At 41.1% G+C, this 16,511-nt stretch overlaps 1 protein-coding gene across 1 annotated transcript in view; it reads right to left on the reverse strand.

Annotated features, from left to right (window-relative positions):
• Rhobtb3 (Rho related BTB domain containing 3) overlaps window positions 1-16,511 on the reverse strand; it is a 61,274-nt gene that overhangs the window by 7,225 nt on the left and 37,538 nt on the right. Inside the window, exons 9-10 of the mRNA XM_006986545.4 lie at window positions 16,030-16,203; window positions 12,356-12,522 (exon numbers count right to left, since the gene is read on the reverse strand). Coding sequence (XP_006986607.1) covers window positions 12,356-12,522; window positions 16,030-16,203 — 341 coding nt within the window. The remainder of the gene's footprint in view (window positions 1-12,355; window positions 12,523-16,029; window positions 16,204-16,511) is intronic.

Consider the following 16,511-nt stretch of genomic DNA (forward strand, 5'->3'; position numbering starts at 1 on the left):
TGCAGACAGTACCATTATCCATTTCCAGACAACTCCATCATCCAAAATAAAACTTACATTTGTTTAATACAAATAACTCCCTTTAACTCCTGAGGGCCTTGGTTGTACTGTTTTACTTTCTGTCACTAGGAATCTGACTACAGTAGGTACTCGATATAAGAGGAAATCACACAATATGTCCTTCTTTATTATACTTCATTTAACATAGTTTCTTCTAAAGGTCATCCATGTTGTCAGCTATATAAAAAGTCAGGGGATGAGTAAGTGTCTGTAGCTATGCTAATGGAAGCCACCAGACAACTGACCAGAGTGGACTACCCGGAACAGGAAGGCCAGGGCGTAGCCTCAGGGTCATGGCTTGGAAAAGGAGGGGAAAAGCTGGCTATGAAAACATGTTTCAAAAGTAGGACCTTAGTTATTGTATATATTATATAACACATATTAAAATATCTTGGCAAGAAATGGAAGGTACCTCATTGTAAAATTAGGGTTTTGGCTGGCATGGTGACCTACGCCATGAACCCCGGAACTCAGGAAGCAGAGGCAGGAAGGTGTCTCTGAGTTCAAGGACAGCCTGGTCTACAAAGGAATTTCCAGTCCAAGCAAGAATATAGTGAGACTCTGTCTCAAAAAACAAATCAACACACAAAAAAGTAAAGAGCTTGGGAAATACATGTGCTATCCTCTGGTAAAGGGTTTCAACTGAAAAAAGGTCAAGGATATAAGACAAAGGCTTTAAAAAAGATAAAGGCATAAAAAATATAAACCAAATGCTGAAGTAGAGCTATTAAATATGGGGAAAGTACCCAGGAGCTCTCAAAAAAGCTCAGGCACAAAGTTCCTACTCTAATGTAGCTAAGTATTACCATATACATTATACATAAAGATATACATTTAATTGAATGTGAGAGTGCGTACACTTCCGTGGGTTAGACAGGGCTTCTGTGAGAGCTGAGATGAAGAACCCTCCTCCCCTGAGCCCGAAGAAGCCAGGCTGAGAAAAGCAACATTTCTGGTACAGTAGTGACAGAGGGATGAGGAACACTTTAGCGAAGAAACAGGATCCATGGTAGAGAACAGAGCAAGGGGAGGGAGGAGAGAGCAGCAGCCAGGGGCCCTGCAACTGCCCACCTCGGAGAGAAGACACAGGGGTGTGGCACAGAGGAGAGCGACGGGAAATTTGGATTCGGAGAGCTACTGGGGAGCTTAACTCAGCCGAAGACAGAGAATGGGGGAGGACACCCCTAATTCTGACCAAACAGGCCACCTCAAACCTTCTGTTTTCTGTTGCTATACTAAACACCTTGGACAACCAAATTATAAACAGAGAAGGTTTGTTTGGCTCGAAGCCCTAGAAGTTTCCATTCACGACTGGTGAGCCCTGCAGTGGCAGAACAAGGCAAGCATTCCAGGCAGGGCAAATTGTCTGCTTCATGCCTGGGAAGAAAATGAAGAGAGAAGGAAGGGGTTTCCCACAACCCCCTTCAAGGGCACTCTTAATGACATGAAGAGCAGAGGCATGTGTGCGTGCATACACACACACTTAATAGTAAAAATTATTTTTTAAAAGGTCTTAAGAAACGAGACTGGGTTGGAGAGATGACTTGTGGTTAAGATCAGTAGCTGCTCTTGCAGAGGACTCAAGTTTGATTCCCAGCACCCACATGGCCACTTAGAAGCCTCTGTACCTCCGGTACGAGGGCACCTGCAACCATGTTTGGCCTCTGTGAGCACCATGCATACATGTGGCATACAGATACACATACAGATAAAACAGCAATACACATAAAATCAATGTTTTTTTTTTTTAATTTGAAAAGAAACAATAAAACTTAGAGTAGATAAGTTAGACTATTTAAATTGAGAAGGGAACTAAGGAGTCAGAAGTTAGTACTGGGGGACACAAATCCGAAGAATTTGCTGATAGAGACACAAGCTGGTGCGCAGCTGTGGGAGGCACCTTAAACCGCTAAGAAGTGACCCATGGGATGCACTCCCAGCTGCTCACACCCGGACCATAGCATAAAGCCTTGCTGGCAGAGTATGAAAAGAGTCCACTAACACCAAGCAGAGCTTGCCTAGCAGCGGGAAGCCCTGGGCTCCATCTGCAGCACTGAACAACCAGCGGTGGACATGCTCAGAATCCCACTACTCCAGAGGGAGAGGCAGGAGGATTGGGCGTTCAAGATCATCCTTTGCTACACAGTAAGTTTGGGGCTGGTCTGGGATAAGTGAGACCTTGTTTCCAAATAAATGAAATAAAATAAAAATAAAGGAATTCAGGATGTAAACATGCTAACAAGAGGGAAACTTGTTCAAGGTCAATATAAGTATATCAGAGAAAGATAAGGGTTACTTGATTTTTAAAATTTGTTTTTAATCTATAGTGTTAAATACATCTGACTGTAAGACTTGATTATGACAGATATGAAGTACAAAATGGAAAGTTAAAAATGCTCACGTGCTTTGGATAAATTTCCTTCTCTACCCAGAAATATTTACAACGATTAATGAATTTGCTTTAGCCTGGAGCAAGCTTTCAGCTGTCAGGAATTCTGTCTTTTGCTCCAGTACGTGGCTCCAGGTCAGCTTGGATGAAGACGAAGCCACCAAGCTTTTGTCAGCTCTGCATGTCAAACGTGACAGGGAAAGATCCGCGCTGGGAGCCAGACGTGATCTTCAGATATCCCATTCTAGAGTGACAGACCCAGGGTCCTGAGGGGATGACTCAGAAGGCTCAGTTTAGGGCACATTCAGTAAGATCTGTGATGAGTTAAGGCCACTTGGAGTTTCGGCAGTGGGGGAAATAGACGATAACACAGGAGGAGGATCCATGAGAGCCATCTTCTCCCGTGAGTGAGAGGCTGGGAAGGAGTGTATTATGGTGATACTTTATTTGTACTGAAATGTGATTTTAATTTTATGTTAATAAATAAAGTTGCCCTGGGGTCAGAGCTATTAGAGCCATAGCAAGAGCGTGATGGTTAGAAGAGCTAGGTAGATTTCTGTGTGTTCAGGGATACAGCCAGTATTGGAGACATACGCCTTTAAGACCTGGAGGGCGGTACTTACAGGCAGTGATAAGGCAGTCATGTGGTTGGATTTACAACCAATGAGAAGGCAGAACAGAAAGACTATTTAAAGACAGACAAACAGGAAGAAGCTCTCTCTCGGGGAAGTTAGGAGCACTGCAGGAGGTAAGATTTTATCTCTGAGCTCTGACCTCTCGGCTTTCTCTTTTACATTGGCTCTGTGTTTCTTATTTTAATAAGACGATTGGTTACATCTATATCTGGCGCCCAATGTGACAAGAATCCATTAAAAACTGCTTGGGGCCGGCTCCCTAGCCCAAGCAGCCGGCTCCCTAGCCCCGGCCCAGGTCTGCTTGGCCTTAGGCCGGACTGTGAGCTGCTTGCTTAAAGCCAGTGCTACAAACAACTCAGGCCTGCCCTGCTAACCAGGGCCCCTGCCTGTAAAGCCAAGCCTTGACTCGGCCCAAGAGGGAACAAGTGGCTGGATTTAAGCTTTAGCCGGCTGCGTTTTCACTTTCACTTTCACTTTCGCTTTCGCTTTCTCTCTTGCTGTCTCTCTGTCTCTCTGTCTCTGTCTCTGTCTCTCTCTCTCTCTCTGGATTCACACCTAGGACACTAGGTGGCTGTTTTGAAATTCGCTCGGATTTCTACTGTTCTTCGCAGATTTGGTAAGTCATAAAGGAAACTATTTAAACGACAAATTTTTTCCACATTTAAAAAAAAATGGGTTTTCTGTGTACATTGGAAGAAAATTGGGTTTTGTTTGAAATTTTAGGCAGTCTGACAATGGAACAACTATATGAGAAGATTAATGTTGATCGAATTATGCAGTTTATTACCATGCTTATCCTCACTTTACTATTTAAAAAGATAGTCGATTTAAGTGCCAGGATGACAGCTTTAGAAAAACTTGTTAAACCTGTAAAAATTCAGACAGAAGAAATTAACAGTAAAGTTGGTTCAAGTTTGGATCATAAGGTTACAGAAAGAAAGCCTGTTTTCACACAGTCACCCTTAATTTATCCTGTAACGGTACAGCAGATGCCTGATCAAATGGCTACACAAAATATTTGGGCTCCAATTGAACTGATGGATTTTAAAAGGTTTAAGGAGGCAATAGTATCTTATGGCATGCATTCCCCATATGTAAAGCAAATGTTAAACTCTTGGTCAACATATAATAGGATTGTACCACAGGACTGGCGGGACCTTGCACAAGCTGTTCTGGAACCCAGCCAGAGACTTCAGTTTCTAACGTGGTTTAAGGAGGAAGCTAGAAACGTAGAAAAACAATGGAGGGATAAAGGAATACAAGTTTGTCAGGATCAGCTTATTGGAGAAGGCCAATATGCTTCGGTACAAACACAATGTTTATATGATGTTCAAACCCTAATTTTATGTCGAATGGCAGCCTTGAATGCATGGGACAGAGTTGAAGAACCAGGGAAAAAACATGAGTCATTCACAAAGGTTATGCAAGGCCCAAAAGAATCTTTCACAGATTTTTTAGAAAGACTGGCTTCAGCAGTACACAGAATGGTCTCAGAATCAGAAGCTAGTAAGGCAATAATTGAAGCTTTGGAATTTGAGAATGTGAATGCAGCATGCAAAAGAATAATCAGGCCGTTAAAGGTAAGATCTGCACCTTTGGAAGATTGGATTAGAGAAACAATTAATGTTGAGGCTGATGAGCATGATGATACGTGGTTAGGAGAAGTAATTTCAAAAGGTTTGAGGAGTGTTAGATGTTTTGGATGTGGAAAGAAAGGACATTTTAAAAGGGACTGTAAACAGGTCATTCCTAGAAGCAATGTTTCTTCAAGGAACAATGGCAACAGAATGCCCCTTCCTTCTGGAGTATGCAGAAGGTGTGGTAAGGGAAAACACTGGACCAACGAATGTAGATCAACAAAGGACAGACAGGGTAATCCTTTGCCTCAGTTTTCGGGAAACTCCCGGAGGGGCCTCATGCAGGCCCCCATAGCAAAACCAGTTCAAACCTTTCCTGCAGCTGTAGAGGAAATCCCTGCTCTAAGCGATTAAATAACCAAATGACTATTGGAATAAATCATGCTGGTCAGGATGATGAAACAGGGAGAATAGAAAATTCAGGAGAAAACATAAAGAAAATTTTTTGGCAAACTTCTATTAATGAACAGAGACCAAAATTAACGATAAAAATAAATGGTGTTTTGTTGTCTGGTCTGGTAGACACAGGTGCGGACATTACCATAATTGCACCAGAATTTTGGCATCCAGCTTGGCCTCTTCAGGAGGTAAACGTTCAACTGTTAGGAATTGGGACATTATCTGGAGTGAAACAGAGTGCAAGATGGCTGGAATGTATAGGTCCAGAAGGACAGAGAGGAAAATTAAAACCATATGTGGCTAACATAGCTATGAACCAGTGGGGTCGAGACTTGTTGCAACAATGGAATACTCAGATTAACATCCCTCCAATCTCAGAAACAAATCATAAACTAGCACATGTTTCTGAGAGAAATATTAGAAGGCATTATTTTGAGTGGTCACCAGCCATCCATATTATACAAGAACAGGGCACAACAACTGATAATCTTCCAAAAATACCAACAGCTCTACCTTTAAAATGGTTAACAGACAAGCCTGTATGGGTTCAGCAATGGCCTTTAACAACAGAGAAACTCCAGGCCTTAGAAGAGCTGGTAGAAGAACAGTTAAATGCTCAGCATACTGAAGAATCAACCAGCCCTTGGAATTCTCCTGTATTTGTTATTAAAAAGAAATCTGGTAAATGGAGAATGGTAACAGACCTTAGAGCAATTAACAAAGTAATTCGGCCGATGGGCTCTCTACAATCTGGAATTCCTTTGCCTACTCTGTTACCAAAAGGATGGCCTCTCATAGTTATTGATTTAAAAGACTGTTTCTTTTCAATACCCTTACAAGAAAAAGACAAAGAAAGATTTGCTTTCACAGTGCCTACTTATAATAATTCTCAACCGGTTAAAAGATTTCAATGGAGGGTCATCCCACAGGGAATGTTAAATAGCCCAACTCTGTGCCAATATTTTGTACAACAGCCATTGGAAGTGATACGTAAAGAATTTCCTAAATCTATAATTTATCATTATATGGATGATATTTTACTAGCTGACTCAAATGCAGATACTTTAGAAAGAATGTTTGAAGAAGTAAAGAAAATTTTGCCTTACTGGGGATTATAAATTGCTCCTGAAAAAATACAAAGAGGAGATTCTATTAATTATTTAGGATATAAAATAGAGCTACAAAAAATTAGACCCCAAAAGGTGCAAATTAGGAGAGATAGACTACAGACTCTTAATGACTTTCAAAGATTATTTGGAGATATTTCTCATCTACGAACTATTGTTGGGGTAAAAAATGATGAACTGAATAATTTGTTCAAAACCTTAGAAGGTGACAAGGACTTAAATAGTCCAAGAGAATTATCACCTGAAGCTGAGAAAGAATTGGCCTTGGTAGAAAAGAAAGTACATGAAGGGCACGTGGATCGTACTGATCCAAAGCTGGATTGCATTTTGGTTATTTTACCTTCTAGGCATTCCCCTACTGGAATATTAATGCAGAGGGAAGATATTATATTGGAATGGATATTTTTACCAAATAAACCAAATAAAAAATTTAAAACTTATGGGGAAAAAAATCTCTGACTTGATTTGGAAAGGAAAATTGAGACTTCGTCAATTAGCAGGAATAGACCCAGCAGAAATTGTCGTACCTTTAACTAAGGAGGACATTGAAAAATTATGGACAGAAAGTGAACCTTGGCAAAGAGCTTGCAGTAATTTTTTGGGAGAAATTAACAGCAAATATCCCAAAAGCAACAGAATTGATTTTATAAAGAGAGCTGAATGGATCTTGCCTCGAATTGTACGGCAAAAACCCATATCTGGAGTTCGTACATTTTATACAGATGCCAACAAACAAGGAAAGGCAGGTTACAAATCAGAAAATTTAAGTAAAGTGGTTCAAAGTCCTTATAATTCAGTGCAAAAATCAGAATTGTATGCTATTCTGTTGGTATTAATGGATTTTTCAGAACCTCTCAACATAGTAACTGACTCTCAGTATGCTGAAAGAGTGGTATTACATATTGAGACTGCAGAATTTATCCCTGGTGCTTCAGAATTAACTTCACTATGTATTCAATTACAAGATACAATCAGGAAAAGGAGTCATCCTTTATATATAACTCACATCCGATCTCATACTGGTCTGCCAGGCCCTTTAGCACAAGGCAATGATGAGATTGATAAATTATTGATAGGAAATGTGCTGGAGGCCTCAGAATTTCATAAAAAACATCATGTTAATAGTAAAGGTTTAAAAAAGGATTTTTCCATAACCTGGCAACAAGCCAAAGAAATAGTAAAGAAATGTCCTACTTGTTCCTTCTATAATCAAATGCCATTACCAGCAGGATGTAACCCAAAGGGTACTCAGAGGAATGAAATTTGGCAGATGGATGTGTTTCACTTTGCAGAATTTGGAAAATTGAAATATGTACACCACACCATTGATACTTATTCAGGATTTCAATGGGCAACTGCTTTGAGTTCTGAAAAAGCTGATTCTGTAATCACTCATTTGCTAGAAGTTATGGCCATCATGGGTATACCTGCACAAATCAAAACTGACAATGCTCCATCATATGTCTCTGTTAAAATGAAACAGTTTTTTGATTATTACAAAATAAAGCATATTACAGGTATACCACATAATCCTACAGGTCAAGCAGTTATAGAAAGATCAAACAGAACTCTAAAGGATATGCTAAATAAACAGAAAGGAGTAACAAAAAAACCCAGAAATAGACTGCATAATGCTCTATTAACTTTGAATTTTCTGAATGCCAATGAGAAAGGAACAACAGCTGCAGAGAGACATTGGATAATAGAAAAAACTACAGAATTAAATCAGCCTATATACTTTAAGGATGTGCTGACCTCAGAATGGAAACCAGGGTATGTATTACGTTGTGGACGAGGTTTTGCTTTTGTTTCTACAGGAGAAGATAAGCTGTGGGTACCATCAAAATTGATAAAGGTTCGATTTGAACAAGAGAAACCTATTAATTCAAGGAGATGATAGTTCATCAACCAGCATGAACATCCAATTTAAACTAACTTGTACCAGTAACACATGTCTTTTCATTTAATCAGATAATAACTTGCCAAAAGGGAACATCCCCAAAATTAGTCTTGGGGAAAGGTTTTTGTTTTTGTCTTTTAGGAGAATGATGGTTAAGGAATCTGAAGAACATAAGACAAATGAGACAACTGAAGAAAAGGGACAAATCATATATCCCAGGAAACAGAGTGAAACGGCGTATGGGTATATATTATCTAAAAAATTTTATGTCTTCTTAAATGTTTGTTTCTGCTTTTCTCTAAAGATTTAACACTATTGGTCTTCTAATAGTCCCAGTTCAATTAAAATTTAAAGCTGACTTTGGAGTTGGAGAATGGCTCTCTCCTTCTTTAAACTCAAGCATGTTGTTAAAAGGAAAATACAAACTCCCTGTATCATGCCAGAATAAAAGAGCCATTTTCTGCTATGGGACAGGACAAAAGCCAAATTAATTAAGGGACTATTCTATTACTAATCTCAACTCTTTGATTCTATTCTGATTCTTTAAACTTTTCTTAAAGTATAAATTTTATATCAAAATTTACAAGATTAATATATATAAATATATAGATATATATACATTTTAAACTTTGTTAAGATATGAATGGTCATATAGAGTACTAACTAATTCTAGAAAAAAGGCTTCAATTAGCTGCATATATATGTCTTTGTGTTCGAGTCTCTTATCAGTTTTCTGCAGGAAATCATGGCCAGGCCTAACATCAACTGAAATCTCCAGGAAGAAGATGGGGCCCCACAACAACAACCACAACAACAACAATTCCACGTGGACAATAATAATATCACTAAGCTGACAAACATCATCTACAGATCAGCTTTGAACTACAAGGATAAAGATAACTTCGCCCATACCCAGCAGGAAGCAATTTTAAGAATGACGCCCACATTCCCAAAGAGAGACATGTCGGCTCCTGGCAGTACCAATCTACTTCAGAGAAAATATGGGCATTGAAAAAACTGCATATGGAGTTAACTTTCATTGTGGCAAAAGTTAGCCACTGGACAACAAAGTATCCTCAAATCAACAGGACAAAATGGACAGACAGAACACGAAACAAAGGACTACCGATTCCTGCCAAAACAAGTGTGGTTATGGCTTTATCAGAAGGCATCTTCTGAGGCCAGGACAATATGGCACCATCCCTGAAGTGGCCTTCACAATCCGGAAAAGGTATAGTGCCCTTTTCTTCGAAGGCAGCTGAACAGGCAGTGCCCCGATGGCTTCTGTTGTGCAATGGAACAGCAACTGAAAGCTCATGCCTCTCAATAGTAGACTGGCACTTAATAGAGGGATGTGGAGAAGAAGGGGATGCTGAGATGAAGCCATATGTACACAGCCAAGAAGAATGGACAGCTGAATTAAAAAACCATCAACAATTTCCAGAATTTAAAATCCTGAATCATGACATGACACTAGTGGAATTCAGGTGTTTCTGGTACATGGACTGCTCTCACCTTATGTGAGGTTGAACTGTTGACCTTGTATACAACCTACTTCACAAATGAGTCTGTCAGATACGATAAGCCTATAGGCTGAAGATGATGCCCCAACACTGCAGAGAAACCTCAGGTGACTGTCCAGGCAGCTGGCTGTTTCTGTCAACTCACAAAATTTTTGGAAGTTGCTTCCTGTTTTTATTTTTGTTAGCTAATATTTCCTTCTTGGGTCTCTGAGGGAGTTGAAGATTAGTTAGTTATAGTTGTAGATTTGTTAGTTATAGTTGAAGATTAATTAGGATAGAAAGTGAATTAGATACATTTTGGACTTACTAAAATAGGATAGATAAGAGAATTATTTTCTCTGATTTGTCAAATACAAATGGACTAGACATCGTTTAGGTATTTGTTACTTGTATATATTGTATATAGTTATTGTACTTTTGTATATAGTTTTTCTTTTGTTAGTTATAACCTTTTGCCTTTTTTCTTTTTATTAAAATAGAAAAGGGGAAATGTGGTGATATTTTATTTGTACTGAAATGTGATTTTAATTTTATGTTAATAAATAAAGTTGCCCTGGGGTCAGAGCTATTAGAGCCATAGCAAGAGCGTGATGGTTAGAAGAGCTAGGTAGATTTCTGTGTGTTCAGGGATACAGCCAGTATTGGAGACATACGCCTTTAAGACCTGGAGGGCGGTACTTACAGGCAGTGATAAGGTAGTCATGTGGTTGGGTTTACAACCAATGAGAAGGCAGAACAGAAAGACTATTTAAAGACAGACAAACAGGAAGAAGCTCTCTCTCGGGGAAGTTAGGAGCACTGCAGGAGGTAAGATTTTATCTCTGAGCTCTGACCTCTCGGCTTTCTCTTTTACATTGGCTCTGTGTTTCTTATTTTAATAAGATGATTGATTACATCTACAGTGTATGCTGGGCTTTTGACTAGAATTGTTTTTCTTTTTCATTCATTTTACATACTGACCACAGTTTCCTCCCTCTTCTCCTCCTTTCTCCCCACCCAACTCCCATCTACCACCCTCCCCATCCACTCATCCTCTATCTCCACTCAGAAAGGGACAGGCCTCCCATGGGCTTGAACACAGCATGGCACATCAAGTTGAGGCAGGACCGAGCTCCTCCCCCAGCATTTCAGGCTGGGCAAGGTCATCCAGCATGGGGAACAGGTTCTCAGAAGCCAGCTAAGTGCCAGGGACAGGTCCTGATCCCACTGCTAGGAGCCTTCCAAAGAGACCAAACCACACAACTGTCACACACATGCAGAGGGCCTAGGTCAGTCCCATGCAGGCTCCCTAACAGCTCAGGTCAGCTGTCTCTGTGGGTTCCCCCTTGACTAGAATCTTATCTTGAAGTCTGAGGGACAGATTTCAACACACAATACTAGTTTATTTATAGACTTGGTCCTGTCCTCTTCCATATGTACATATACATGAGTGTTTTATCTGCATGTATACCTTATTTGTGCCTATGGATGAGTGTGAGTCATCCTGGATGCTGGGTACTGATCTGGATCCTCTGCAAGAACAGCGAGCTCTCTTCACTACTGAGGCATCTCTCCAGCCCCCATATTCTCTGGTCTTTCTAACCACAGCTTCTCACAACTGGCTTGTGCAAACTACACGTGTTTTCTAGAATTTGTAGCAGTGCAATTCTTAACAGAGAGGTCCTGTGTTAATAAATAAAGTTGTCTGGGAGTCAGAGCTATTAGAGCCATAGTAAGAGTGTGGCGGTGGTGGCACACGCCTTTAATCCCATAGATAACTGTGTGTTCAGGGTCAGAGCTATTAGAGCCATAGCAAGAGTGTGGCGGTGGCGGCACACGCCTTTAATCCCATAAGATCTCTGTGTGTTCAGGGATACAGCCAGCATTGGAGACATATGCCTTTAAGACCTAGGGGGCTGTACATTCAGACAGTGACGAGGCAGTCATGTGTTTGGGTTTACAACCAATGAGAAGGCAGAACAACATACTTTAAAAATACGAACCGACAGGAAGTAGGTCTCTTTTCGCGAAGCTGGGACAGCAGGAGGAAGGGTGAGATTTTAGCTCTGAGCTCTGACTTCTCGGCTTTCTCTTTTACATTGTTTCTGTGTTTCTTATTTAATAAGATGGTTGGTTACATCTACAGTCCTGGGCACAGAAGGAGCCAGGAGCCAATGCAGCGACTCCCACTTTTACACTTTCAATTTTACTAGATTCCCAGACATGCCAGCAAACTTCACCAATGTTACCACTGAGACTCGAAAATATGCTCCGGAAATGAACAAAGGAAGTAAATAGTTCCAGTAACTGTGTCTTTTGGTATATACAGAACAGTCCTTCTATTTTCCTTTCAGTAATGTAAGAAATAATTCTTTGGGGAAGAAAATTCTATTTCCTGTAATGCTAATGTTCACAGCACAACCACACGCAAGTAACTGGGATTAGGACCATTACTGAAAACAATTACATAGACATAATTTCTAACCCAATGAATGCTTCAAAATTACTTCACCATAAAAACTGGTGCAAAGAAACTGTAGCCTCCTTTAGCCAAACTTTAAAATGGATACTAGTCTTGACATAGCTGCTAAAACACAGGAAACAAAGTACTTACTATATGTATATTTTAAATCAAAAGAGGCCCCTCCACCTACCCTCACCCTCACCCCTATCCCTACCCCAAATCCCACACACAGGACCAACCACCTTGGCCTTTTTGAGCAGGTCCACAATGTCAAGGTTCATGGAGGCCAGCTCCCTGCTGGGCATGCTCTGCAACTGTGTGATGATGAAGAGCTCACAGATATGCTGCAGTCTGGAGACTTGGTACATCTCAGCACAGATCAGGAGACACATGGCCTGGAAAATGCCAGCTGGTGAGGAGGGAAGTGAGAGAAGATGGTTGATTAGACCACTGCTTTCAGGAACGAAGAGAAAACACACACAGCATGGACTGGGTGTAGCTGGCATACTTCACTTCCAGCACTTGGGAGGCTGAGGCAGGTGCTGAAGTAAGTCTGGTTTACACAGCCAGCGAGTTCCAGCCTAGCAACAGCAGCAGCAACAACAACAAAACCTCCCAATCAACACACACACACACACACACACACACACACACACATCTCTAAAACACGCGGACAGTTATCCTTCAGTGTGGACTAGAATTCCCAGGAAGAGTCCCATCAGCACATTCCTAGCTTGTACTACATTTTGTAAATAATCCATTTAAGCTTTCATCCTCCAAAAAGAATCCCATCCCCAGCTCTCTAGAGAAGGATTCCAAAAACTGCCCTTAACTATTACATTTTTCTTTCTTTTTTTGAGACAGGATCTTATTGTGTAACTCTGGCTGGGCTGGAACTCACTGTGTAGACCAGGCTTGCCTTGAGCTCCAAGAAATCTGCCTGCCTCTGCCTCCCAAGTGTGCGTATTAAAGGCTAATTTTTTATTAGCTACATTAAATCTTATTGTTTCCTCTTTCTTCATCCCTATCCCCACTCCAAGGTCTCACGTATCACAGGCTAGCCTTCAACTCCGTATGTAGTTAAGACTGACCTTCAACTTCTGATCTTCCTGCCTCTACCCTTGAGTGCTGAAATCACAGGTGCGTACAATCATGTCCAATACACTGTGCTGTGGATCAAATCCAGGACTTCGAGCATGCGAGGCAAGCACACTACCATATGAGCCACATCTACACTTCTAACTCTTCTTTCTTTGCTTTAGTCCCCAGGCTGATTGTGTTGTTTTCACTATGGCAAAATAAACATAAAACCTAGAACTTTAAGTGTGTGTGTGTGTGTGTGTGTGTGTGTGTGTGTGCGCGCGCACATGCATATGGCATCTGTGTGTGCATGCATATGGTATCTGTGTGTATATGCATATGGCATCTGTGTGTGCATGCATATGGTATCTGTGTGTATATGCATATGGCATCTGTGTGTGCATGCATATGGCATCTGTGTGTGTGCATACATATGGTATCTGTGTGTATATGCATATAGCATCTGTGTGTGCATGCATATGGTATCTACGTGTATGCATATGGTATGTGCATGTATATGGTATCTGTGTGTGTACATGAATATATAGGTATCTGTGTGTGCATGCATATATAGGTATCTGTGCGTGTATGTATATGTTATCTGAGTGGGCATGCATATGGCATCTGTGTGTGTGCATGCATATGGCATCTGTGTGTGTGTGCACGCACATGATATCAATTTGTACGCATGTGTGGAGGCCCAGAGTTGATGCTGGATGTCTTCCTCCATTGCTTGTCACTTTACATATTGAGACAGGGTCTCTAACAGTTTAGTCTGGCTAGCCAGCTTGCTCTAGGGTTTGCTATGGGGATTCCCCCTCTCTCCCTTCCTCGCTGCTGAGATTGGAGGGCTGCTATGCCTACCCGGCTTTTGTTCTGGAGATGTTACAAACAGTTCTCACAATTGTGCAGCAAGTGACTGCCCACGTTGCTTCTCCTCCATCTGGAAATCGCACAGTTAAGTTTGGTAGGTTTAGGGTTGTGCATGTGGCTTAGCTGCAGGGTGCTTGCCCTGCTGTAACTGTCAAGTGGACAAAATCTAGAATCATGTGGGAAGAGTCCAGTCAGGGGTTGTCTAGATCAGGTCAGCCTGGGAGCACGTCTGTGAGAGGCTTGAGGGCCTTCATTGAGGTGGGAAGACTTGCCCACTGTGGGCAACACCACTCCCTAGACTTGGGTCCCGGACTGTACTGGAGGAGGAAAGTGAGCTGAGTAGAAGGGATGAATACACTTATTTCTCTCTGCTCTTGACTATGGATGTGATACAATTAGCTGCCCAATCTCCTGCCGCCCTAACTTTCCTGAAACAATGGACTTCAGCCTGGAACTGTCAACCTGGAACTGTTAACAAAAATAAATGCTTTCCCCCATAGATTACTTTCTGTCAGAGTATTTTATCACAGCCACAGAAATGGAGCAAGAACAGCAAATTTATAACTTTTATTATGAATAAATCTTTTACTGAAACATTGAAAAATGAAACTAGATTTAAAAAAATTGAGTGTACTACTATCTAATGCAATCACTAAAACAATAATGCTAACATATAAATATATAACTTACATATTTATTTGTTTGTTTATTTATTTGTTTGTTTGTTTAGGTTTTTCAAGATGGGGTCTTTCTATGTAGCCTCAGCTGTCCTGAACTCACTATGTAGATCAGGCTGGCCTCAAACTCAGAAATTCATCTGTCTCTGCCTCCAGAGTTCTGGGATTAAAGGTGTGTTCCACCATGCCTGGTGCATTTTAAAAAAATTAGTGGTCAAATTTGTTATTAATTATCCATATTTCCCAGTATTGAGAAAATAATATTTATTTCCATTAACAGCCAATGCTTTCATTTTTACCAAGCAAAAATAACAAGCCAGTCTTTATTAATACTGGCAGTAACAGCTGCAAAACATAGCTAACTGGGAGACAGACAATTTGACTGTAGAAGTAATTTTCTCTTCTGGAAACTCTATCTTTTCATGGAGGACTCATGACTTATTCAAAATTTATTTAAACAGCAAACATAGGAAAACTGCCTATTCTAAAAATTAGAGCAGTGAGTCTAAAGGGAGGCATGGTCTGAAAGGTATGTCTTGTTTTTCTTTCTGTAGGGTTGCTGGCTGCCTTTCGTGACCAAGGCCTCATCTGCCAGGTCACGAGCTGTGTTTGAGGAGGGCGCCATCTGGTGGCAGAATGGGATAAAACACTCCGAGTGCTTCCGTGCCTTGTTGAAAGGACTGTTGTCTACAAAAATCTTGCAAGATCTGTTCTAACATGTATCTGCTACACATCATTAATTATTATTAACATTATTCACGTGTGCTGGTCAAAGACAGACTTTGGTTAGTAAATTTAGAAATAGATCCTATAGTCCACCAGGATCCTAAACATTCCAGGGAAAGTTTTCAGAGACGCCAATTTTAGGGGAGCCTGACTTTGAAAGTCAGTAGCAGCCTTTAAACCCCACATTCTCAGATCTGGATGACCACAGCAGTCTCACAATATCAAATGTCCTCAAAAACATTTCAACCAGATGTGAGGACCATGAAAGCTACTGTCCAGCCCTTTCCTCGTTGAAGAGGTAGTGCTCCCAAACTCTGCAATTAGAGCAGCCACTAGGTACCCCAAGTGCCTCGATTCTCGAATGTCTAGGGCAATCAACAACCTGTGTTACTGTGAGCTCCTAATCCCTGCTCTTCCATTTGAAGTAATCGGACATGCGATGCTCTCCCTACATCACCTCCAAACTGCTTAGCAAACGCCATGGTATCAGCTGACAGACCTTAAACAGAACGGATTAGTTAGAAAGCAAGAGAGAATCATGCGACATGCACACTGCGTACCTGGGCAACAAGAGTCTGTGTATAAGTATTCTAAAAACGACAAGAACGTCTCTTTGGAAACGCCATAAACTGGAATCAGGACACTCTTGGCTTCCATGTAATTGCCGTTAAACATGGCTGCCATCACTTCACAGCGTGCCACCAAGATGGCCCTGTGGGCTGGCACAGTCGTTCCTGAAAGGTGAGAAAGGTAAACAAAATCAAGATAACGCTGTAGAGTTGCCCGTGTGTTCTACCTGGAGTGCCACCGACCGGGACAAGCCAGGCTGTGGTGCAGAGCCACACCGGGAGACAATGGACACTGCTCCGGAGGCTTCTTGCAGCAGCTGAGAAACAGAAGAGTTCAAGACTTGCCTTGGAACCCAACAATTTACAAACCAGACAAACATCTGTTAGTTTAGCTTTCCTAAAGACCAAAGGACTGAAATAGAAATGTTGCTATGTGTTTTTATAACAAAGCAATCGTCCCTCCTGGTTGGCTT

The sequence above is a fragment of the Peromyscus maniculatus genome, chromosome 15 (genome assembly GCF_049852395.1).
Source record: "Peromyscus maniculatus bairdii isolate BWxNUB_F1_BW_parent chromosome 15, HU_Pman_BW_mat_3.1, whole genome shotgun sequence".
Lineage (NCBI taxonomy): Eukaryota > Metazoa > Chordata > Mammalia > Rodentia > Cricetidae > Peromyscus > Peromyscus maniculatus.